The 25,788-nt window shown below is 38.2% G+C and overlaps 1 protein-coding gene across 12 annotated transcripts in view; it reads left to right on the top strand.

Moving 5' to 3' along the window:
• Positions 1–25,788, top strand: part of NUBPL (NUBP iron-sulfur cluster assembly factor, mitochondrial) — a 310,030-nt gene that overhangs the window by 185,505 nt on the left and 98,737 nt on the right. For 11 of the 12 annotated variants that reach the window (XR_007727517.1, XR_007727515.1, XR_007727518.1 and 8 more), the window contains one exon: positions 3,413–3,506. Coding sequence is in view for 8 of the 12 variants with exons in the window: in XM_050798332.1 (XP_050654289.1) it covers positions 3,413–3,506 (94 nt within the window). In the remaining 4 variants the exon portion in view is untranslated. The remainder of the gene's footprint in view (positions 1–3,412; positions 3,507–25,788) is intronic. The other variant, XM_050798338.1, reaches the window with a different exon arrangement.

Raw genomic sequence — 25,788 nt, 5'->3', positions numbered from 1 at the left:
AGAAATCTTGAATTGCCTATTGTATATCAGTCTTTTTACAAATAAGAACCATTTTGTAATTATTAGAAAAACATGTTTCCCTATAGCATAATTTTTAGAGACCAAACATATTTAGTCTTTCTATTAAATTTAAGAAGTCAAGTAGAGACCTACTTTTGGTCCTTTCATGGCCATCATTTTGTCACCAAACCAATTGGGTCAGTTTGCCTGTGGACAATGGAAATCCAAACACCAAAGCACCAGGTTTTTACATTGAGAAAGGTTTATTGTGAGTCAGCTAACAAGGAGACAGAAGGAAATGCTCAAATCCGTCTCCCTGAGCTGGGGGCTGGTCAGCTTTTATAAGCATAGGCTAATGAGGTATGATCTTATTATATCTTGCAACAAGGTGATGCCAGGAAGCCTGATCTGATTGGATCCTGCCATAAGGTATGCCAGGGCTCAATCTGATTGGATCCTGGATCCTGCCATGTGGTGTCCACCTCCTAATTCAGTACTTACTACTCAGTCTAAGCATTAGGTTCTGCCCATGGTCGTATGCTTGGTTTATCAGCAAGCCTTTATAGAAAGCCTACTATGTGTGATGAATGTACTGGCCCAGGTGTTTTTCAGGTACATTAAATTCAATTTAGAGTCATTTGAAATGAATTGCCTTAGCCATGAAGTATTTTTAGTTCCTTGGAACCTTAATAGCAGTTTTTGTTGTTGTTGTTTTTCTGAGATGGAGTCTCGCTGTCGCCCAGGCTGGAATGCAGTGTCACAGCCTTGGCTTGCTGCAACCCTGCCCCTTGGGTTCAAGAGATTCTTGAAAAATAGTTACCCCGAGACTACCCATGACCAACATCTATGAAACTGTGGAAATAAATAATTGAAAATCTAAGTTGCTGGAGCTTTAAATTATTTTGAGCCCTTAAAGAAATGTGATCATGAAGCCTGAGTCACATGACAGGCAACTGTAACCTAGAAAGGTATAACTGTTTCTCTGATTACAGATTAGCCTTTGTTCTTACGTATAATGTTTCAATGTTTTATGCAATGTCGTAAATGAATAAAGCGTGTCAGGGAACGTTCTTTCCCTCTTCTCTGTTGATTTTCCTTATAGATTAACTTCCCTCTTAACCTTTCTCATACAAAGACTTCATGACTATCACATTGTCTTAAGATGGAATATTAAATATACTCTTAAATTGGAAAGGAAATGAAAACCAGCTGTAAAGAAAACAAGCCGTAGGGAAAAGAAAACAAACTGTAACTAAATTGTTATAACTCATAAATCAGCCTTGTATAGAAAATGTTGTGATCCTGTTAAATTTCTTTGTTTTCTTCCTATATGCAAGACCTTAACTTTTAACTTCAGAGTGCTGACTCCATTTCTCTGGAGTCTGTGTTTCCTGGATGGCCATTCCTAGTCTTTCATATGAATAAACTCTTTTAAACTGGATTCTGATCCTTTCGATTACTTCAGGTTGACAAAACCATACCCCAAAAAGATGAAGAATAGTTTTCCTTTTATATTTTTGGCACTAAAACTCCTAGCACTGGCAGACTGACATGTCTCTGGGTTTCAGAGAACATCAAATGACCAGAACATCAAAACCCTGTCTCTACAAAAAATACAAAAATTGGCCAGGCATGGTGGCACACGTCTATAGTCCCAGCTATTAGGGAGGCTGAGGTGAGAGGATCACCTCAGCCCAGGAGGTTGAAGCTGTAATGAGCTGTGAGCATGCCACTGCATTCTAGCCTGGGTGATAGAGTGAGACCCTGTCACAAAAATGAATAAATAAATAAGTAAAAGCATGATTCTATGGAAAGGACATATTACATGTTATTAAGTTTTAAGGAGCACAATATGAAATTATATACAGTTTCCACTTAGGTTTAAAAAAATCAAGCCTTTGCATGTGTTCATTTAGCCATTCATTCCTTGAAAGAAAACATCTTAAGCGTCTCCTGTTAGTCCATTCTGTGCTAAAGTGATCTAACTCAGTTACAGTTTTATAGGAAGACAGATCATGAAACAACAGTAAATGAATGATACCCTTCTCTTCACTCACTGCTCTCTAGCCATATTGATCTTTCAATTTCTCAAAGTTAGCAAGCTCTTTCCTGTGCACATTTTACTGTCTTCACAGTGCCTCTTATATTATAAAGCTGGTGATTATGTATTTATAAGGATAGTTATCTACCCGATATCTCTGTCTCTATATTGTAACTTCTTTGAGAGCAGGAATCATGATACCATTTAATTGTCAATACTTAGCTCAATACCCAATACATAGTAGGTATTCAGTAAACATTTCTTGGGCAAATGAATGAATACATGATTAGGGGAAGTATGTAGTAGAAACACTTTAATCTAATGGGAGTTAGTGGAGATTTCCCCAAAGAACTGAATTTTAAGCTGAGATCTGAAGAATGAAGAAGAATTAGCAAGTGAAGAAGAAGAGGCAGAGTGTTCTAGAGCTTAAGCTTAGATATTATCCTAAAGGCAAGAGAAGAGTTTTAAACAAAATGTAGTACTATCAAATTTCCATTTTATAGACTAGATAGGCAGTGCTGGAGCCAGAGAGGTTGTTTTGGAGGCTTTAATAATAATAGATGGTGGTGGCCTCACTTGGGTTCTTGGCAGTGGAGAAACGGAGAAGTGGGTGTGTTTGAGAGATTTTTAGAAGGCAGAATAACTGATTAGAGATAGTGAAGGAAAAGGAAGAGTTAGTGTGATTCCACATTTCTGCTTTACAATTGAGAAGATCCTTGGGCCATTAATGGAGACTAGGGACTCCATTAAAGGAAAGAAGTATCTGAGGAGTAAAGAACCTGAGGTACCCTTGAGACCTATCTAAATGAAGGTTGAGCATTAAGGACTTCGTTATATAGGCGAATTTTCTGGGTATAAATAAATGCCTTGAAAGAAAGAAATAAAACCTCAATAATATTGGGACTCAAGTTATATTAAAATTTTTATTATTAAATTTTGGTTTTCATTATTGTATTTTTGTGAAGGAAATATAAACTTAAAAAAATTATATTAGCATGGGAAATGCAAAATTAAAAAAAAAAAGGACAAAAAGCTAATACCTTCTTTAGGCAAAATGTGGGCTACACCCAGTAAAAATAAGTGAATGGTCCTAAATAGAAGCCTACTGGGAAATGAGTTCAACATTAGCATGTATGTATGGGGATGAGTCATCTGGAAATTTAAACTTGCCATTCAAAGAAGGCCTCCTAGTGGAAGGGCCTGTCATTTATTCATCCATGTATCCTTCGGACTTAGCAAAGTGCCTTGCACCTAGCAATGGCTCAAGTGATAGCTATGATTTTAGATTTATTATTAACCCATTAATTTTGTTTACATCACTATTCAACATTGAGTTTTTATACAATGATATAATCTATGTGATCTTTTTAGGTAGATTGGGGTCAACTGGACTACTTAGTTGTTGACATGCCACCGGGAACTGGAGATGTGCAGCTATCAGTCTCACAGAATATTCCTATAACAGGTAAATCTTCAAAGTTTAAAGTAATTTGTACTTTTTTTGATGTGTTGTTATTGCTATACCAAAACACAAACTCCACATCAGGCAAATATTTTATCTTAAAAATATTCATTCACTTATAAATTTTTCATTAGAGATCAGAAGCATAAATTATTCAAAATATTACCAGAATAAGTATATTTACAAAACCATTACACTTTTGTTACTAGGAAGAGCAAAGTCTCTGGTTCTTGTTGTTCTTGGGAGAAAGAATTTGTCCAAGAGACAATTTTAGCAAAAAGAACAGAGAATTTATTGAAGAAAGTACATGCCAAGAGAGGAGCAGGCTGGAAAAACAGCAGTAGGAGCAGCAAGGGTTAAGTAGTAGCAGAGACAGTATGCTCTGAAAGAGGAGGCAGAGTGAGCTGCTTGAAAGAAAATGAGCCAACAGCCCTAAGAGTTCAACATTGCAGTTTTCATTGTGTTGAACTCTTTCTTTAAGTTCCTGTCTGTCTCAAGTCTCGGCCTTTGTCTTTGGCTAGTTTCCTACTTCTGCTTTAAGTCTCTACCTTGTCCCTGATTAGTTCCTGCCACAGTTTTGTGGGATTCTCTTACTCTGAGTTGATGCACATGTGTGTGCCCTGTGTTCGATATGAAGTCTACTTAATGGCATTGTTGCTCCTTACTGCCACCCCAGGAAGGTCGTATAGCGGTTAAATCTGTACTTGCTGTGCCTGTGTATCTCTTAAGAATTTCCCCTTTGCCCTCTTTCCCTCCTTATCAGCATGTAGCTAGCTACATTCTGACAGGTTAACTATAGAGTGAGCAATTACTGGGCATCTTAAGGGGTATTTCAGGGTGTTCCTTTCTGCATAGGTATTTCCGCTCCTGTCTACTCATACCCAGCATGCAGGTTTTGGGTGGTCTCTGGGATGTGAGATTTTCTAGTCCTCCTTTTCTCAGGCGCTCTCTTTCCTGCTCATGTCTAGCTATCTGTCTGCTCTAACACTTCACAAAGGTGGTAGTATAAATCTGTGTTCTGGGAAAGCAGTAGCATTAAGTATTTTTTAGGCAGAACATGACTGGTTCACTGCTGTGCAGCATTTATACCACTGGTACATGACAGGCACTTGGTAAATATTTATTGAGTGAACACTGAATAAGAATAAATATAAGGAAAATTGGCTTTTTGGTAAATACAACTGTGGGAGAATCTTATAGTCTGCTAATTAATATTAAAGTCAAGAAAAAATAAACATAGCTTATATCAAATACATAATACTTCAATATGGTAGTGCATATCTTTTTTATGATACAGAATTTAAATATTAGTACAGTAGTTACCCGTTATATTGAATCTGTTTCTAAAGATTTTCCTAGATTCCACTAGAGAAATAGTTGCAAATCTCTCATATATGAAAGGATTTCTGGGAAAATAATGGAATTTTAAAGTATCTTTGCTAATTAGTTATATGCTGATTACCAAACAATATCATTGACATTTAATGATTAAAAGGTTTAGAATCTAAGTTTTTGACAAAATATACATGTTATTGGAAATATCAGGTATAACCTTATTAATAGAGATACTTTTGCTGTTTTAACATATTTATAATCTTAATGGAGTCTGAGACTTTTTCTTTGGTAAGGCAGGCTGTAAAGTATGAGATGGGAGTAAAATGATATATGAAAATAATTCATTTTTTCATACTGTGATTTTTCTTTCTTTTTTTGCTATTTTCTTTTTAAGGTATTTATCATTTTAGGATTTTATATTTACAAATTTTGAGAATATTTACCAAATGTTCATTTAAAAAAAATGTGCTTCTGATACCTTGGAATGCCTTTTGCAAGCATACAAAATGCTTACATTATTCATATAGATAATACATTAGTAAAATTGGGCTAAATTATCATTTATGCCTCGAGTAGTGACTTGGCACCTTGGAAAAGTTTAAGTTACCTCACACAGATAAACTGATGTTGCCTAAGCAGTCTTTTTCTCCATTTACTTTTCTTTAAGCTCCTTTGGACAAGATTTATGATTAAATTACCCTATTTTAGTTTGTATTTATACTCCAACACCAGCATTGTATATAGATAGAGGTTGAGATTTTCTTCCCCATTCTTTCTTATATCCTAAAATTTAACCAGTGTATTTCTTTTTTCCTTTCCTCTGATGAAGAGTCTGCCATGTAATAGGCAATTAATACTACATGAGAGTAAGACAGTCTTTTTTTGTTGTGGTGGTGAAATGTGCAGAACAGTTAAGTAGTACTATTAATATATTGACACTGTTGTGCAGCCATCACCACTGCCATCGCCTTCATCTTCTCAAGCTGAAACTTTGGAGCCATTAAACAGTAACTCTGTGGTCGGGTGCTGTGGCTCACGCCTGTAATCCCAGCACTTTGGGAGGCCGAGGTGGGTGGATCACGAGGTCAGGAGATCGAGACCATCCTGGCTAACACAGTGAAACCCCATCTCTACTAAAAATGCAAAAAAATTAGCTGGGTGTGGTGGTGGGCACCTGTAGTCCCAGCTACTCGGGAGTCTGAGACAGGAGAATGGCGTGAACCCGGGAGGTGGAGCTTGCAGTGAGCCAAGATCACACCACTGCACTCCAGCCTGGGCAGGAGAGCAAGATTCTGTCCCCCCCAAAAAAACCCAAAAACCAGTAACTCTCTGTGGATCCTCCGTTCTCCCCAGCCTCTGATAACCACTATTCTTAATGTATTTTTTACATTAAAGGAAGACCAAGCAAGAAAATATACTTTGAAAGACTGCATTAATGCCAGGTGTGGCGGCTCATACCTATAATCCCAGCACTTTAGGAGGCCGAGGCAGGACGATCACTTGAACCCAGGAGTTCAAGACCAGCCTGGGCAATATAACGAGACCCCATCTGTACAAAAGAATTAAAGGAAAAAAAGTCATCTGGGAGTGGTGGCGTGCACTGGTGGTCCCAGCTACTTAGGAGGCTAAGGCAGGAAGATCACTTGAGCCCTGAAGGTCGAGGCTGCAGTGAGCTGTATTCAAGCCGTTGCACTCCAAACTGGGTGATAGAGTAAGACCCTGTTTCAAAAATAAATAAAAATAAAAGAAGATTTAAAACCTAAAATTTATTTTATGATTTATTATTAAACCATTATATCAATAAATTTTGATTCATATGCAACGTAAATACGTAGCACTGTAGAGGAGAAAAGGATGAGTAAATCAGTCTATTCCCTAGACAAGAGTTCCTTACCTTTTTTGACTTTCAGAGTTTTTATGAGAATTTGATGAAAACTATGGATTTTCTCCGGGAAAATATATTTATATATGGTATACAGAAACATTAATTTTGTATATAAATTTAGGAAATTTACACTGCTCAGGTTAAAAGCCCTAGCTCTAAGAGGTAGAGCAAGGTGAGGAGCAGGAGAGAGTGGCTGGTAAGAAAAGAACATGTATGACTAATCCAGAGTATGAGAAGTGCTTATGAGATATCTAAACCCAGGCTATGGGTTTCAAAGGAAGAGACTATGAAATTAAGGGGAATACAAAACGCTTCATGGAGATGGACCTTGAAGAATAAATATGATACATTGTAGAACATTCAGGATTTCTCCATACCTTGCTTTCTTTGCTTGTTCTTTAATAATTTAATCAATGAAAAGCACTAATTCTTTATGGGCAATAGATTTCTGTATGAAATGGTATCATGGTGATTGCCTGTTAATAATAAACTGCCATTGGATGACAGTCTTCCATACATTAATTTTCAAATTTAATTCTTACAGGTGTTATATGATTGCTGTTTTCTTAAATCTCAGAAGGGTTTAGTGGCTTTCATAAGAAAACACAATTACAGTAAATCATAGCTAAGTTTCATATTCATTTTGACAGAGTTTAAAGCTTATGCTGTTGACCTCTACATCAGACTGGCCTAATGTAAAACCCAACAATGTTTGACTCAGATTTTTCTGAGTTTAGCCCTAATCCATTAAAATTAATTTAGGTTGAAATTATTCTAATCTAGGTAATCCCTGATAAAAAATAAATTTATCTGTGAATATGCCTAGATTTGTGGACCCCTAGGGGCTGAATATCCAACTCGTGATCTGGATTGGTGCTTACTATATTCAGTAATTTTTTTGAGTCCTAAGAGACTACTTTGGTCCTCTTTAACTCACACATTCCAGGAGAATTCTGGAGGTAGTCTAGAAGCAGTTTTCTTCTTCTTTTAGGAGTATAGCCCCAAGTGATTCTTGAAGAGACCAGTATTATCTTTGTGCTGATTCATATACCAGTCTTGAACATATGGCCCGTTTTCAGACACCCTGGCTCTCTGTATAGAATTGTAGCAGTGAGTGTTAGTACATTCATATTGTGGTTATTAAGTCAGTATTAAAATGGATAACAATGAAAGACTAGATTTCCTACATTGAAGTTGTATTAATTTGTATTTTATAATTATAAAAAATAGCAGCAAGGAAATGCAGATAAACAAACAAACAAAAAGTAGCAAACAATAAAAATGTTCTACCAAAAAGGATGTTGAAGGGAATTTGGGGAGCATGTGATTGTGTCTACGTGTGTGTTAAAGTGTGTATGTTAAAGCCTTAGTTCCTGAGGTTTGGGTTTATTCAGGCCAGTGTCATTTCACAGATAGCATATCTAAAAAGGTACCAAAAATGATCCAGTTCCCAAGATTTCGAGGGAACGGCAGCAACCAAGGAATTGCTGGCCTGGCTGAATCATGACTTTCATAAATTTACATAACCTGTAACAGCCTGTCAGAATCATGTCTGCTCTTTCAGACTTAACTAAATTATATGTTCTCTAATTATAAACCCAGTTTTTCTTTCCTTATCATTGACTTTAGAACTCTTTTAAGATACTCTGTGTTCTTCTACCTTTTCTTATGTCCCATATCCTATAAACAACATAAGCTCTTTAGATTCCCATTTGAGTATCCCTGTAATTTGACCTCTCTCTCCTTCCCAGTAAACACCTTCATATAATTTGGATCCCTCTAAAAAAAAACCCTTTGTACTCACTACTCCTACCTTCCCTTTACTTTCCAGAGTCTGTCTTTACAACGCAGTTGATTCTCACTTAGAATGCCTTTCCTCCCCGTCAGTGAGTACTCAAATCCTGTGTAATCTTTAAAAGCTATCTAGCTCAAATGTCTACTCCCTGCCATCTTCCCCAAATCCCCACTTAGGAATCACTTCCCCCTCGTTTGGAAATCACATAGCATAATATTTGGATCATTCCTATAGCACTTCTGACGTTCTTCATTCAAAACCTGCATACCTATGTTATCTTCTCTAGCAGACTGTTAACTTCCTGGAGGGCTAGGCTGTTTTTCATTCATCTTTGCATTTCTCAGGGTGCCAAACTCAGTGCCTTTCTGCAACTACTCAGGAAATGTTGAATCAATGAATGAGTGTTTTATCTGTGACTGTGTTATCTTTCCAACTAGGCTGGAAGCTGCTTGAATGCAAAAAATTTTTCCTATTTATCATAGTATCTCTTAAAGTACCTTGGCCTATAGCTTATACAATTAATATTAACTGAGTAAATGACAAAGCTACTCTGACTAGCTATTACTGTTTATGTAGAAAGTTTTGTGCCCCCTTGTCTTTCTTACCGTCCTGCTGATTCATCCTATGAGCCCCTCACCCAAGTGTTTTTTCTGTGTATATGGTAAAGGAAGCATTTTTCAAGGAAATATACATTTTATTTTATTTCCCCTCTGAGAGAAAACTACTTTCATTTTAGGTATTTATTTATGTTTTGTTTTTTTTTTTGTTGTTGTTGTTGTTTTGCTGTACCGTATATAATATCCATGTGATCTGTTGATGCCTTTTAGTATTCCCTTTGTTTTAGTGTGTGGGATAGTAGTGTGCATGTAGGCATTTGCTATTTGATTACTTTCAGGCTCTATATTAAATTACTAATGAGAATAACTAGTGTTGTTCCTAGTGTTGTTCCACTGTAATACAGTAATTAGAAATTATCTTATTTAGGGGGCGTGGTGGCTCATGCCTGTAATCCCAGCACTTTGGGAGGCCCAGGTGGGTGGATCACGAGGTTGGGAGAACGAGACCATCCTGGCTAACACGGTGAAACCCCGTCTCTATTAAACATACAAAAAATTATCCGGGGCTGGTGGTGGGTGCCTGTAGTCCCAGCTACTCGGGAGGCTGAGGCAGGAGAATGGTGTGAACCCGGGAGGCAGAGCTTGTAGTGAGTGGAGATCCTGCCACTGCAGTCCAGCCTGGGTGACAAAGCAAGACTCCGTCTCAAAAAAAAAAAGAAAAAAGAAAAAAAATTATCTTATTTACCTGAAGTGATGTTTAGTAAGGTGCTAAATACCTTTCTGATCCTCTGTCCTTACCTGTGGAAAACTTGCTTAACTCCACAGACTTGTAAGGATCAAATAAGGTAATGAATGTAAAGGCTCCATCTAAATGTGTACTATTTTCTAGAAACTACAGGAACACTATCAAAAAGTTTTTTTGTGGGCAGGGCGGTTAGTAGTGAAATGTCGTGAATTAGAAAGAGCCTTTCTATCAATTTTGCATTTCTGTAAGCTATGTTGAGAATAAAATCGGATGTTTTATACTTGGAAAGAGACATTCTTTTGGAAGATGCGTAGAGGCAGACCTGTCCACACAGAAAGTATTCTGAAAGAGAATCTTGAATCTTGATATTAGCTAGATACAAGATACAACTGCCCCCACAAAAAAAAAAAACAAAAAAAAAAACACCTTTTTTATAGTGTACATGTGGTTTCTAGAAAATACTACACATTTAGATGGAATCTTTACATTCATTATCTTATTTGTTCCTTACAAGTCTGTGGAGTTAAGTTCTGCACAAGTAAGAATAGAGAATCAGAAAGATTAGTACCTTACTAAACATCACTGCAAGAAATAAGATAAAGAATTTCTAATTAGCAACTCTTTGTATGTGCTCCATCTTGTTACGTAGAATGGATAACAACCTCATTACAGGTACACCTTGGGAGTATCACAGGTTTGGTTCCAGACCACCTCAATAAAGCAAATATCATAATCAAGTAAGTCTCATGAACATTTTGGTTTCTTAGTACATACAAAACTTTTGTTTACATAATACAGTAGTCTATGAAGTGTACACAACATTATGTCTTTAAAAATATACATTCCTCAAATATTTTATTGCTAAAAATGCTAATGGTCATCCAAGCCTTCAGCAGGTCATACTCTTTTTGCTGGCCAAGTGTCTTGCCTTCACGATTGTGGCTACTGACTGATCAGGGTGGCAGTTGCTGATGGTTGGAGTGGCTGCAGCATTTTCTTAAAATAAGACAACAAAGAAGATTGCTGCATCAACTGACTCCCTTTCAGGAAAGATAGCCTGTGATGCTGTTTGATAGCATTTAACCAATAGTAGAATATCTTTCAAAATTGGACTCAGTCTTCTCAAGCCATGCTTCTGCTTTATCAACTAAGTGTACATAATATTCTAAATACTTTCTTGTCATTTCAACAGTGTTCACAGCATCATCACCAAAAGTAGATTTCATCTCAGTAAACCACTTTATTTGCTAATTCATAAGGAGCAATTCCTTATCTGTTCAAGTTTGATAATGAGATTTCAGCAATTCAGTCACATCTTCAGATCCCACTTCTAATTCTAATAATTCTCTCACTGTTTCCACCACATCTGCAGTTATTTCCTCCACTGAAGTCTTGAACCCCCAAAAGTCATCTGTGAGGGCTAGAATAAACTTCTTCCAAACTCCTGTTCATCTTGATATTTTGACCCCTGCCCATGAATCATAAATGTTATTTGGTACAGTGAGAATACAAACAACATAATATCGATTAGGATTGTCGTCTTATTATATGGGTGTGGTTTGTGGTACCCCACAACAGTTATAATAGTAACATGAAAGATCACTGATCACAGATCACCATAACAGATATAACCTTAATGAAAAAGTCTGAAATATTGCAAGAATTACCAAAATGTGACACACAGCCACAAAATGTGACTATGTATGCTGTTGGAAAAATGGCACGGGTAGACTTGCTTGACACAGGTTTGCTACAAACCTTCAATTTGTAAAAAATGCAGTATCTGTGAAGTGCAGTAAAGTGAAGTGCAATAAAATGAGGTGTGACCATATAAGAAGAAACTTTAAATTAAAAAAAAAAAACTTATTTGTGTTAAATATTTTTCCTTCTTTTTTCAACTGAAGTGCTGTGTATGATATCTGAAGACTGTCTCAATTTGACTTCAACTCTTGGAATTAAGTGAAGACTTTATGCTTCATATGAAATATGTGAAGCATGCTTTCTCTTTTTAAGGATTGGAGAGTTTTAGTAATTTATTTATATTAAAGTGCTGTATTAGAGTCCTAGCAGGAAACAGATGACACACCTTAAAATGAAGTTTAATGAAGCGACTAGTTACATAGGAGTGAGCAGCATTAAGAAAACCAACCAGAGATGGTGACGTACCCAGGGACTAGTGACAGTACAACTTGTTATTGCCCTTCCGCTGGAAGGGGCAAGGGAGTGAACTGTGTTAGTGGAACTTGGAGCCTGCTGGAGCCATGGAAAAGGGGTTGCCTGATAGAAGAAGCTATGGCTCTTCCCAGAACTGCTACAAGGCAGGAAGGAGTGTTGGGTGAGGTAGGTAATAAAACTTCAAATTCTTTCTCCTCCCACAGTCTCATCTCCTGTTTGTCCCTCCTCATAGTGGATCCTCATTGAGAGCCAGAAGGCAAGGAAACTTGGGTGATACAGTCCACAGAGGTCAGCTCCTGGGGGACTGATTAGGGCAGAGGGCATTTGGGCAGTTTAAGGAACGCAGAGGGAGACTGCCGCAAGTGGAATAATTAACACAACATTGCTTCTTCATGGATATAATTGTGAATTAACAGCTTGACATAGATGAAATACAAAGAAAGTGGACAGAATCTCTGCCCTCTTAAAAGATTGTATGCTAATTTAGACACCCGTAGTACAGTCAAATTAGTGAAAATTAATACTATCACAAGGCAAAATTATACTGTCATAAACCTACAAACAGAATATTTATGTTGTAGATGAGCAGTGATACAAGTATATTTTGTGTAATGGGGAGTAATAGATGGAAGAGTTCATTTTGATAGGATAGTTAGAAAAAAGTTCCCCTTCATGTTATTAAGTAAAGATTGATATAGGAATGAAACTTTTGGAAATTGTTCTTATAATAGAACGAACAAAGATTGAGCAACTGAGTGGGAAGCTATCATGATCCCTTCTTTGTTCCTTCTGTTTTCTTCCAGGGAACAGCAGAAGTGGTACAGGACACAGCTAGACAGTCCTAGTGTGAGTCCTATTTTGATTTCTTATCTCCTAGAGAGAGAGAAGCCACTATGTATGACAGTAGTGAGCTAGTTAATATGCTGAATATTGATGGGCTCACGAAAAGTTGCATTAACAGTTTGGTGTTATATTATTGCTGTGGTTTGACTGTGTCCCACAAAAGTTCATGTGTTAGAAACTTATTTGCTAATGTAACATTATTAAGAGGTGTGGACTTTAAGAAGTGATTGGGTCATCAGGGCTCTATCCTCATGAATAAACGAATGCCCTTATCCCAGGAATGAGTTAATTCTCAAGGGAGTTAATTAGTTTTTACAGGAGGGAGGGAGTTCTCTCCAGAGCAGGTTGTAATATAATAAAAACAAGTTTAACTTATTCTTTTTTTTATTTTTATTTTTTATTATTATTATACTTTAAGTTCTAGGGGACATGTGCACAACGTGCAGGTTTGTTACATATGTATACTTGTGCCATGTTGGTGTGCTGTACCCATCAACTCGTCAGCACCCATCAACTCGTCATTTACATCAGGTATAACTCCCAATGCAATCCCTCCCCCCTCCCCCCTCCCCATGATAGGCCCCGATGTGTGATGTTCCCCTTCCCGAGTCCAAGTGATCTCATTGTTCAGTTCCCACCTATGAGTGAGAACATGCGGTGTTTGGTTTTCTGTTCTTGCGATAGTTTGCTGAGAATGATGGTTTCCAGCTGCATCCTTGTCCCTACAAAGGACACAAACTCATCCTTTTTTATGGCTGCATAGTATTCCATGGTGTATATGTGCCACATTTTCTTAATCCAATCTGTCACTGATGGACATTTGGGTTGATTCCAAGTCTTTGCTATTGTGAATAGTGCCACAGTAAACATACGTGTGCATGTGTCTTTATAGCAGCATGATTTATAATCCTTTGGGTATATACCCAGTAATGGGATGGCTGGGTCATATGGTACTTCTAGTACTAGATCCTTGAGGAATAGCCATACTGTTTTCCATAATGGTTGAACTAGTTTACAATCCCACCAACAGTGTAAAGGTGTTCCTATTTCTCCACATCCTCTCTAGCACCTGTTATTTCCTGACTTTTTAATGATTGCCATTCTAACTGGTGTGAGATGGTATCTCATTGTGGTTTTGATTTGCATTTCTCTGATGGCCAGTGATGATGAGCATTTTTTCATGTGTCTGTTGGCTGTATGCATGTCTTCCTTTGAGAACTGTCTGGTTCATATCCTTTGCCCACTTTTTGATGGGGTTGTTTGTTTTTTTCTTGTAAATTTGTTTGAGTTCTTTATAGGTTCTGGATATTAGCCCTTTGTCAGATGAGTAGATTGCAAGAATTTTCTCCCATTCTGTAGGTTGCCTGTTCACTCTGATGGTAGTTCTTTTGCTGTGCAGAAGCTCTTTAGTTTAATTAGATCCCATTTGTCAATTTTGGCTTTTGTTGCCGTTGCTTTTGGTGTTTTAGACATGAAGTCCTTCCCCATGCCTATGTCCTGAATGGTATTACCTAGGTTTTCTTCTAGGGTTTTTATGGTATTAGGTCTAACATTTAAGTCTCTAATCCATCTTGAATTAATTTTCGTATAAGGAGTAAGGAAAGGATCCAGTTTCAGCTTTCTACTTATGGCTAGCCAATTTTCCCAGCACCATTTATTAAATAGGGAATCCTTTCCCCATTTCTTGTTTTTGTCAGGTTTGTCAAAGATCAGATGGCTGTAGATGTGTGGTGTTATTTCTGTGGGCTCTGTTCTGTTCCATTGGTCTATATCTCTGTTTTGGTACCAGTACCATGCTGTTTTGGTTACTGTAGCCTTGTAGTATAGCTTGAAGTCAGGTAGCGTGATGCCTCCAGCTTTGTTCTTTTGACTTAGGATTGTCTTGGCAATGCGGGCTCTTTTTTGGTTCCATATGAACTTTATAACATTCTTAATATCTCCTTAGCACACGATTTACTTGCCTTTCTTCTTCCTTTTTTTTTTTTTTTTTTTTTTTTTTTGAGACAGAGTCTTGCTCTGTTGCCAGGCTGGAGTGCAGTGGCATGATCTTGGTTCACTGCAGTCTCCGCCTCCCGGGTTCAAGCAATTCTTCTGCCTCAGCCTCCCGAGTAGCTGGGACTACAGGCGCATGCTGCCAAGCCTGGCTAATTTTTTTGTATTTTTAGTAGAGACGGGGTTTCACCACGTTGGCTAGGATGGTCTTGATCTCCTGACCTCGTGGTCCACCGGCCTGGGCCTCCCAAAGTGCCTGGGCCTCCCAAAGTGCTGGGATTACAGGCATGAGCCACCGTGCCTGGCCACCCTTCTTCTTTTCTACACAATGTCGTGATGTAGTGGGAAGGCTCTCCCCAGAAGTTGCTGCCATGCTCTTGGACTTCCCAGCCTACAGAACAATGAGCCAAATAAACTTATTTTCCTTATAAATTACCCAGTCTCCAACATTCTGTTATGGCAACAGAAAACGAAATGAGACAATTGATAATGAGGTGATGTCCTTTCTTCCTGTCTAGGACCTTTCCTATCTGGACGCTGCAGATAGAAAGCCAGAGGTCTTTCTGTCTCTCATTCATTTAAATGAGATGAGATAGGAGTTTTAAATTAAGACATTGTGATATTTCAGTCATTGTTTAAAGTGAAAGATATTTATTGTTTGTGAAAGGTGTCAGGCCTATTGTCACAGTGACTAAACTTCCATTCACTCATTAAAAATTCTTGAGAAAAAATTAAACTTACCTACCCTGGTATTTTTCCTTCCATCAGCAGTTTACTTAATCACTTATCTCTTTTTGGTAACACTCTTTGACTCCCAGTTTGGACAATGGTTTCTGTAATGAGGAAACCTATTGGGGATTAGAGGATCAGAAACTTATTGCTGCCAAGTTAAATAAATGAATGACCCATACACCATTACTTTAAATAGTTTCCTTGATTGTTTGGCATTTACTCTTTCAAAGCAAAAGGAACATAGTAATTTCACTTAGGGAAACTAAATAAAATCTTTCATTTTTAAAAAAAATAGCTATTTTTTCACTTCTTATTTTCAAATTTGCAAGAGTAATTCTTTAAAGGCATCTAATGCCAGTCTTTTGGAAAACATTGAAAACTCAAAGAAAAACATTTGGCTGTTTTGGATTTTAGTGCTGTGTTTCCCCTAAAACTTTACAATTTATAATGAGTTCAAAATGTAGCTCTAAAAATAACCTTGCACCTTAAAGGTAGAGGAATTAGGACATTACTTTTCCTAATATTAAGGAATATTAAATTTTCATTTATGTTTTCAATTTTCAGAACAGAACATTAAAGGAGGCAATCGATTTTGGACTCTTTTCAAGCACACTATCTTTCCATGCAAATGTTGGGCAGAGTTATAATTAATAGATAACTTGGCAAGAGTTGCATGATGTGGAAAGAGTTATTGTTTTATTCATCAAGTTAAAAAAATTCTTTCTGAAATAAATTGGTTTTGTTATTACACAAATTGTAACCAACTACTGGAAACTGCATTCCAGGATTTTATCTTTTAAGGCATTCCTGGAAATTCAGTTTGGAACTTTAGCTCTGGTTAGATTGGGAATCAAATTTATAAAATCAAATATAATGCCATTACTAAATGCTTTCTGTCTTTTTTTTCTTTTCCTCCTTTCTTTCCTTTCTACCTTTGAGATGGAGTCTCTCTATATTGCACAGGCTGGTCTCAAACTCCTTGGTTCAAGGGATTCTCCCACCTTAGCCTCCCAAGTAATTGGGATTACAGGGATGCACCACCACACCTAACTCTCAATCTAAATTTAAGAAGAAGTAAACTCTTTAGGGCTCTTGTATTTGGCTGAACATATATGAAATACAAGGGAAGGGACATAATTTTTGCCCTCTATGAGTTTGTAAGCTAATATAGACAGTAGTAGTACAGTCAAATTAGTGAAAATTCATACTATCACAAGGCAAAATTGTACTGTCATTAAATCTATGAACAGAATATTTATATTGTAGATAAGCAAGTATATTTTGTGTAGTGGGGAGTAGAAGTAATAGGTAGATGTTACAGTTAAAAGTTCAATTAACAGTTCAAAGAAATAGCTTGAGAATTAATAACTTCTGAACTATGACATGAAAAGGAGTAGGAGTTTAAAAGCTTCCCCAGGTGATTCTTACTTAATCAGCTTTCAGCTTCACTTGTCTAGACCAACCCATCTGATGTTTGAATTCCCTGAATTCCTATCAAGAGGTCATCTAGCCTGTATTTGAATAGTAAGTTTCTGAGATAGTTCATTCCTTTTTATAGTACAAAAACAGGCACATAGACCAGTGGAACAGAATAGAGAGCCTAGAAGTAAGGCCACACACCTATGACCATCTGATCTTCAACAAGGCTGATGAAAAACAAGCATTGGGGAAAAGACTCCCTATTTAATAAATGGTGCTGGGATAACTGGCTAGCCATAAGCAGAAGACTGAAGCTGCAACCCTCCCTTACACCATATACAAAAATCAACTCAAGATGAGTTAAAGACTTAAATGTAAGACCCAAAACGATCAAAACCCTGGAAGACAACCTAGCAATACCATCATGGACATAGGAATGGCAAAGATTTCATGACAAAGATGCTAACAGCAATCATAACAAAAGCAAAAATTGGCAAAAGGGATCTAATTAAAATTAAGAGCTTCTGCACGGCAAAAATAAACTCTCAACAGAGTAAACAGACAACCTACAGAATGGGAGAAAATATTCACAAACTATGCATCTGACAAAGGTCTAATATCCAGCATCTATTTACAAGAAAAAAATAAAACCATTAAAAAGTGGGCAAAGGACATGAACAGACACTTTTCAAAAGAAGGCATACATGCAGCCAACAAGCATATGAATAAAAGCTCAAAATCACTGATCATTAGAGAAATGCAAATCAAAACCACAATGAGATACCATCTCATAGCAGCCAGAATGGCTGCTATTAATACAGAGTTGAAAAATAACAGATGCTGGTGAGATTGCAAGGAAAAGGGAACACTTATACACTGTTGGTGAAAGTGTAAATTAGCTCAACCATTGTGGAAAGCTGTATGGTGATTCCTCAAAGAGCTAAAGACAGAACTGTCATTTAACCTAGCAGTGCCATTACTGGGAGTATACCTGAAGGAATATAAATCATTCTGTCATAAAGACACACGCACATGTACATTCATTGCACTACTACTTACAATAGCACAATAGCAAAGAATGCAATCAACCTAATTGCCAATCAGTGGTAGACTGAATAAAGAAGATGTGATATATACACACCATGGAATACTGTGCGTCCATAAAGAATGTTCCTTTGCAGGGACGTGGATGGAGCTGGAGGCCATTATCCTTAAGTGCCTAATGCAGGAACAAAAAAATACCCCATGTTCTCACTTATAAGTGGGAAGTAATCATGAGAACACATGGACACAAAGAGGGGAGCAACACACACCGGGGCCTCTCAGAGGGTGAAGGGTGGGAGGAAGGAAAGGAGCTGAAAAAAAATAACTATTGGATAATAGACTTAATATGTGGGTGATGTAATAATCTGTACAACAAACCCCTGTGATACAAGTTTACCTATATAACAAAACTTCACATGTAACCCCGAACCTAAAATAAAAATTTTAAAAAAAAAGAAAAGAATTTTTGGGCATTTCCTTCATGATATGCCAGACAGATCTTAATGTCTTAAAGTTCAGTGAATAGTATAATGACCAATATGTGGTCAGGTTCATACAAAACACCACTTTTGAATTCATTAAACATTTATATGTAGGAAAAAATACAAATCCCACATTTTAAAAAGTTTGTGCACTTGGTCATAGATGTTAGAAATTTGATCAGGATCTGAAATGTCGCTCTGAAGAATGCCTTCACATCTTAAGTATGACAGTATTTGGAAATAGAGCCAAGCTTTCCATATAAAGTCTCTGTCTCTATTCCTTTATTTCCTGAAAAATGCCTGGTTAAATAAAGTTAGGGTAATGGTAATCAGAGAGCAGCAGTTCTCCTCTCTGGAGTTTATTTTAGGGAAAGAATGTGTATAAAAAGGAACGTGTTCTGTTATTAAACGGTCTTTGGTATTGGTTTGCTGTAGTCATGAGCAAGCTGAGCTATATGCGCATCACAATTTGAAATGCAAAATATTTAATCTTAGAGTTCAACATGAACAAACACTGGAAACCATAATAGTTTTTTCAGTTATAGAGCCATATGTGTACAAGTAAGCTCCCCAAGGTGTTTGCTAATCATTATAAAGATAGATTCAAGACTGGAAAAATACAAGGGTTTTATCTTTTTTTTTTTTTTTGGTTTTATTTATTTTTTGAAGGTTTTTTTTTTGTTATACTTTAAGTTCTAGGGTACATGTGCACAACATGCAGGTTTGTTACATATGTATACATATGCCGTGTTGGTTTGCTGCACCCATTAACTCGTCATTTACACTAAATATTTCTCCTACTGCTATCCCTCCCCCATCCCCCCACCCCATGACAGGACCCGGTGTGTGATGTTCCCCGCCCCGTGTCCAGGGGTTCTCATTGTTCAGTTCCCACCTATGAGTGAGAATATGCGGTGTTTGGTTTTCTATCCTTGCTGTGGTTTGTTCAGAATGATGGTTTCCAGCTTCATCCATGTCGCTACAAAGTACATAAACTCATCCTTTTTTATGGCTGCATAGTATTCCATGGTATATATGTGCCACATTTTCTTAATCCAGTCTATCATTTATGGACATTGGATTGGTTCCAAGTCTTTGCTATTGTGAATAGTGCCGCAATAAACATACGTGTGCATGTGTCTTTATAGTAGCATGCTTTATAATCCTTTGGGTATATACTCAGTAATGGGATCGCTGGGTCAAATTGTATTTCCAGTTCTAGATCCTTGAGGAAGCACCATACTGTCTTCCACAATGGCTGAACTAGTTTACAGTCCCACCAACAGTGTAAAAGCATTCCTTTTTCTCCACATCCTCCCCAGCATCTGTTGTTTCCTGACTTTTTAATGATTGCCATTCTAACTGGTGTGAGATGGTATCTCATTGTGGTTTTGATTTATACATCTCTGATGACCAGTGATGATGAGCATTTTTTCACGTGTCTGTTGGCTGCACAAATGTCTTCTTTTGAAAAGTGTCTGTTCGTATCCTTTGCCCACTTTTTGATGGGGTTGTTTATTTTTTTCTTGTAAATTTGTTTAAGTTCTTTGTAGATTCTGGATATTAGCCCTTTGTCAGATGAGTAGATTGCAAAAATTTTCTCCCATTCTGTAGGTTGCCTGTTTACTCTGATTGTTTCTTGTGCTGTGCAGAAGCTCTTTAGTTTAATTAGATCCCATTTGTCAATTTTGGCTTTTGTTGCCATTGCTTTTGGTGTTTTAGTCATGAAGTCCTTGTCTGTGCCTACGTCCTGAATGATATTGCCTAGGTTTTCTTCTAGGGTTTTTATGGTTTTAGTTCTAACATTTAAGTCTTCAATCTATCTTGAATTAATTCATGTATCAGGTGTAAGGAAGGGATCCAATTTCAGCTTCCTACATATGGCTAGCCAGTTTTCCCAGCACCGTTTATTGATTAGGGAATCCTTTCCCCATTTCTTGTTTTTCTCAAGTTTGTCAAAGATCAGATGGCTGTAGATGTGTGGTGTTATTTCTGAGGCCTCTGTTCTGTTCCATTGGTCTATATCTCTGTTTTGGTACCAGTACCATGTTGTTTTGGTTACTGTAGCCTTGTACTAAAGTTTGAAGTCAGGTAGCATGATGCCTCCAGCTTTGTCCTCTTTGCTTAGGATTGTCTTGGCAATGCAGGCTCTTTTTTGGTTCCATGTGAACTTCAAAGTATTTTTTTCCAATTCTTTGAAGAAAGTCATTGGTAGCTTGATGGGGATGGCATTGAATCTATAAATTACCTTGGGCAGTATGACCATTTTCACGGTATAGATTCTTCCTATCCTTGAGCATGGAATGTTCTTCCATTTGTTTGTGTCCTCTTTTATTTCCTCGAGCTGTAGTTTGTAGTTTACCTTGAAGAGGTCCTTCACATCCCTTGTAACTTGGATTCCTAGATATTTTATTCTCTTTGAAGCAATTGTGAATGGGAGTTCACTCATGATTTGGCTCTCTGTTTGTCTGTTATTGGTTTATAGGAATGCTTATGAGTTTTGCACGTTGATTTTGTATCCTGGGACTTTGCTGAAGTTGCTTATCAGCTTGAGATTTTTGGGCAGAGATGATGGGGTTTTCTAAATGTACAATCATGTCATCTGCAAACAGGGACAATTTGACTTCCTCTTTTCCTAATGAATACCCTTCATTTCTTTCTCCTGCCTGATTGCCCTGGCCAGAACTTCCAACACCATGTTGAATAGGAGTGGTGAGAGAGGGCATCCCTGTCTTGTGCCAGTTTTCAAAGGGAATGCTTCCAGTTTTTGCCCATTCAGTATGATATTGGCTGTGGGTTTGTCATAAATAGCTCTTATTATTTTGAGATACGTTCCATCAATACCTAGTTTATTGAGAGTTTTTAGCATGAAGGGCTGTTGAATTTTGTCAAAGGCCTTTTCTCCATCTATTGAGATAATCATGTGGTTTTTGTCTTTGGTTCTGTTTATGTGATGGATTAGGCTTATTGATTTGCGTATGTTAAACCAGTCTTGCATCCCAGGGATGAAGCCAACTTGATAATGATGCATAAGCTTTTTTAATGTGCTACTGGATTCGGTTTGCCAGTATTTTATTGAGGATTTTCACATTGGTGTTCATCAGGGATATTGGTCTAAAATTCTCTTTTTTTGTTGTGTCTCTGCCAGGTTTTGGTATCAGGATGATGCTGGCCTCATAAAATGAGTTAGGGAGGATTCCTTCTTTTTCTGTTGATTGGAATAGTTTCAGAAGGAATGGTACCAGCTCCTCTTTGTACCTCTGGTAGAATTTGGCTATGAATCTATCTGGTACTGGACCTTTTTTGGTTGGCAGACTGTTAATTATTGCCTCAGTTTCCGAGCCTGTTATTGGATATTCAGAGATTCCACTTCTTCCTGGTTTAGTCTTGGGAGGGTGTATGTGTCCAGGAAATTATCCATTTCTTCTAGATTTTCTAGTTTATTTGCATAGAGGTGTTTATAGTATCTGATGGTAGTTTGTATTTCTGTAGGATCAGTGGTGATATCCCCTTTATCATTTTTTATTGCATCTATTTGATTCTTCTCTCTTTTCTTCTTTATTAGTCTTGCTAGTGGTCTATCAATTTTGTTGATCTTTTCCAAAAAAACAACTCCTGGATTCATTGATTTTTTTGAAGGGTTTTTTGTGTCTCTTATCTCCTTCAGTTCTGCTCTGATCTTAGTTATTTCTTGCCTTCTGCTAGCTTTTGAATATGTTTGCTTTTGCTTCTCTAGTTCTTTTAGTTGTGATGTTAGGGTATCAATTTTAAATCTTTCCTGCTTTCTCTTGTGGACATTTAGTGCTATAAATTTCCCTCTACATACTGCTTTAAATGTGTCCCAGAGATTCTGGTACATTGTGTCTTTGTTCTCATTGGTTTCAATGAACATTTTTATTTCTGCCTTTATTTCGTTATGTACCCAGTAGTCATTCAGGAGCAGGTTGTTCAGTTTCCATGTAGTTGTGTGGTTTTGAGTGAGTTTCTTAATCCTGAGTTCTAATTTGATTGCACTGTGGTCTGAGAGACAGTTTGTTGTGATTTCTGTTCTTTTACATTTGCTGAGGAGTACTTTACTTCCAACTATGTGGTCTGTTTTGGAATAAGTGTGATGTGGTGCTGAGACAAATGTATATTTTGTTGATTTGGGGTAGAGAGTTCTGTAGATGTCTATTAGGTCTGCTTGGTGCAGAGCTGAGTTCAAGTCTCCTGGATATCCTTGTTAACCTTTTGTCTTGTTGATCTGTCTAATGTTGACAGTGGGGTGTTAAAGTCTCCCATTATTATTGTGTGGGAGTCTAAGTCTCTTTGTAGGTCTCTAAGGACTTGCTTTATGAATCTGGGTGCTCCTGTATTGGGTGCATATATATTTAGGATAGTTAGCTCTTCTTGTTGAATTGATCCCTTTACCACTATGTAATGGCCTTCTTTGTCTCTTTTGACCTTTGTTGGTTTACAGTCTGTTTTATCAGAGACTAGGATTGCAACCCCTGCTTTTTTTTTTTTTTTTTTTTTTTTTTTTGCTTTCCATTTTCTTGGTAGATCTTCCTCCATCCCTTTATTTTGAGCCTATGTGTGTCTCTGCACGTGAGATGGGTCTCCTGAATACAGCACACTGATGGGTCTTAACTCTTTATCCAATTTGCCAGTCTGTGTCTTTTAATTGGGGCATTTAGCCCATTTACATTTAAAGTTAATATTGTTATGTGTGAATTCGATTCTGTCATTATGATGTTACCTGGTTATTTTGTCCATTAGTTGATTCAGTTTCTTCCTAACATCAATGGTCTTTACCATTTGGCATGCTTTTGCAGTGGTTGGTATTGATTGTTCCTTTTCATGTTTAGTGCTTCCTTCAGGAACTCTTGTAAGGCAGGCCTAGTGGTGACAAAATCTCTCAGCATTTGCTTGTCCTTAACAGTGGATTCATTCTAACAGAATCGGATCTTCTTGCTTCATTTCTTTAATTTGATCTTCAATCACTGATACCCTTTCTTGCACTTGATGAAATCAACTGCTGAAGCTTGTGTATGCATCACGTAATTCTTGTGCCATGGTTTTCAGCTCCATCGGGTCATTTAAGGTCTTCTTTACACGTTTATTCTAGTTATCCATTCGTCTAATCTTTTTTCAAGATTTTTGCTTCCTTGCGATGGGTTCAAACATCCTGCTTTAGCTTGGAGAAGTTTGTTATTACCAACTTTCTGAAGCCTACTTCTGTCAGCTCATCAAAGTAATTCTCCATCCTGCTTCATTCCGTTGCAAGGTGAGGAGTTGCGATCCTTTGGAGGAGAAGGGGTGCTCTGGTTTTTAGAATTTTTCAGTTTTTCTGCTCTGGTTTCTCCCCATCTTTGTGGTTTTATCTGCCTTTGGTCTTTGATCATGGTGACCTACAGATGTGGTTTTGGGGTGGATGTCCTTTTTCTTCATGTTAATGCCATTCCTTTCTGTAAGTTAGCTTTCCTTGTAACAGTCAGGTCCCTCAGCTGCAGGTCTGTTGGAGTTTGTTAGAGGTTCACTCCAGACCCTGTTTGCCTGGGTATCACCAGTGGAGGCTGCAGACCAGCAAAAATTGCAGAACAGCAAATATTCCTGCCTGATCCTTCCTCTGGAAGCTTCATCTCAGAGTGATACCCGGCTGTATGAGGTGTCAGTCAACCCCTACTGGGAGGTATGTCCAAATTGGGCTAACGGTGGTCAGGGACCCACTTGAGGAGTCGGTCTGTCCATGGTGTCAGAGCTCAAACACCATGCTGGGAGAACCACTGATTTCTTCAGAGCTGTCAGACAGGGACATTTAAGTCTGCAGAAGTTTCTGCTGCCTTTTGTTCAGCTGTGCCCTGCCCCCAGAGGTGGAGTCTACAGAGGCAGGCAGTCCTCCTTGAGCTGGAGTGGGCTCCACCCAGTTTGAGCTTCTGGCCACTTTGTTTACCTACTCAAACCTCAGCAATGGCAGACACCCCTCCCCCAGCCAGTCTTGCCACCTCGCAGTTCCATCTCAGACTAGCAGTGAGCAAGACTCCCTGGGCGTGGGACCCGCTGAGCCAGGTGTGGGATATAATCTCCTGGTGTGCCATTTGCTAAGACCATTGGAAAAGTGCAGTATTTAGGTGGCAGTATCCCGATTTTCCCAATACAGTCTGTCAGGGCTTCCCTTGGCTAGAAAAGGGAAATCCCCCGACCCCTTGCACTTCCCAGGTGAGGCGATGCCCCACTCTGCTTCCACTTGCCCTCCGTGGGCTGCACCCACTTTCACACCAGGCCTAGTGAGATGAACCAGGTACCTCAGTTGGAAATGCAGAAATCACCCATATTCTGCATTGATGACGCTGGGAGCTGCAGACCAGAGCTGTTCCTATTCGGCCATCTTGCAAGGGTTTTATCTTAACTTTACAGCAGACATCAGAAGGAGGAAGCAGGGAAGAGAGAGAAACAGAATGAAGACAGACAGACAGACAGAGATAGATATGCACTAACAGTACCATCTGATTCCATCCTAAGTGCTTTAAAATCTGTGGAAGCCTCTTTGGTCCCCAGTTGTTCCTAAGTGAACTCAGTCTGGTTAGTTCTGCTTCTTATTTTTTTAAATTTTTTTATTTTTTTTGAGACAGAGCCTTGCTCTGTCACCCAGGCTGGAGTGCAGTGCAGTGGTGCAATCTCGGCTCACTGCAAGCTCTGCCTCCTGGGTTCACACCATTCTCCTGTTTCAGCCTCCCAAGTAGCTGGGACTACAGGTGCCCGACACCACACCCAGCTAATTTTTTTGTATTTTTACCAGAGATGGGCTTTCACCATGTTAGCCAAGATGGTCTTGATCTCCTGACCTCGTGATCTGCCCGCCTAGGCCTCCCAAAGTGCTGGGATTACAGGTGGGAGCCATCATGCCCAGCCAGCTCTGGTTAATTCTTTATAGCATCATTAAGATGGAGTGACTGGAAGCCCATTTAACGGTTGACTCCATTATACTGAAGAGTCAGTATTTGTCCCTAAACATCAGATATGTATCCAGATTTTTTTGACGAACTTGTATTCCTTTTTGTTACACACACACACACACACACACACACACACACACTAAGTCCTGGGATACATGTGCAGAAGTCACAGGTTTGTTACATAGGTATGCATGTACCATGGTGGTTTGCTGCACCCATCAACCTGTCATCTACATTAGGTATTTCTCCTAATGCTATCTCTCCCCTAGCCCCCAGCGCCCAACAGGCCCCGGTGTGTGATGGTCCCTTCCCTATGTCCATGTATTCTGATTGTTCAGCTTCCACT

The sequence above is a fragment of the Macaca thibetana genome, chromosome 7, assembly GCF_024542745.1.
Source record: "Macaca thibetana thibetana isolate TM-01 chromosome 7, ASM2454274v1, whole genome shotgun sequence".
NCBI lineage: Eukaryota > Metazoa > Chordata > Mammalia > Primates > Cercopithecidae > Macaca > Macaca thibetana.
This window is presented reverse-complemented; position numbering and strand designations above follow the sequence as displayed.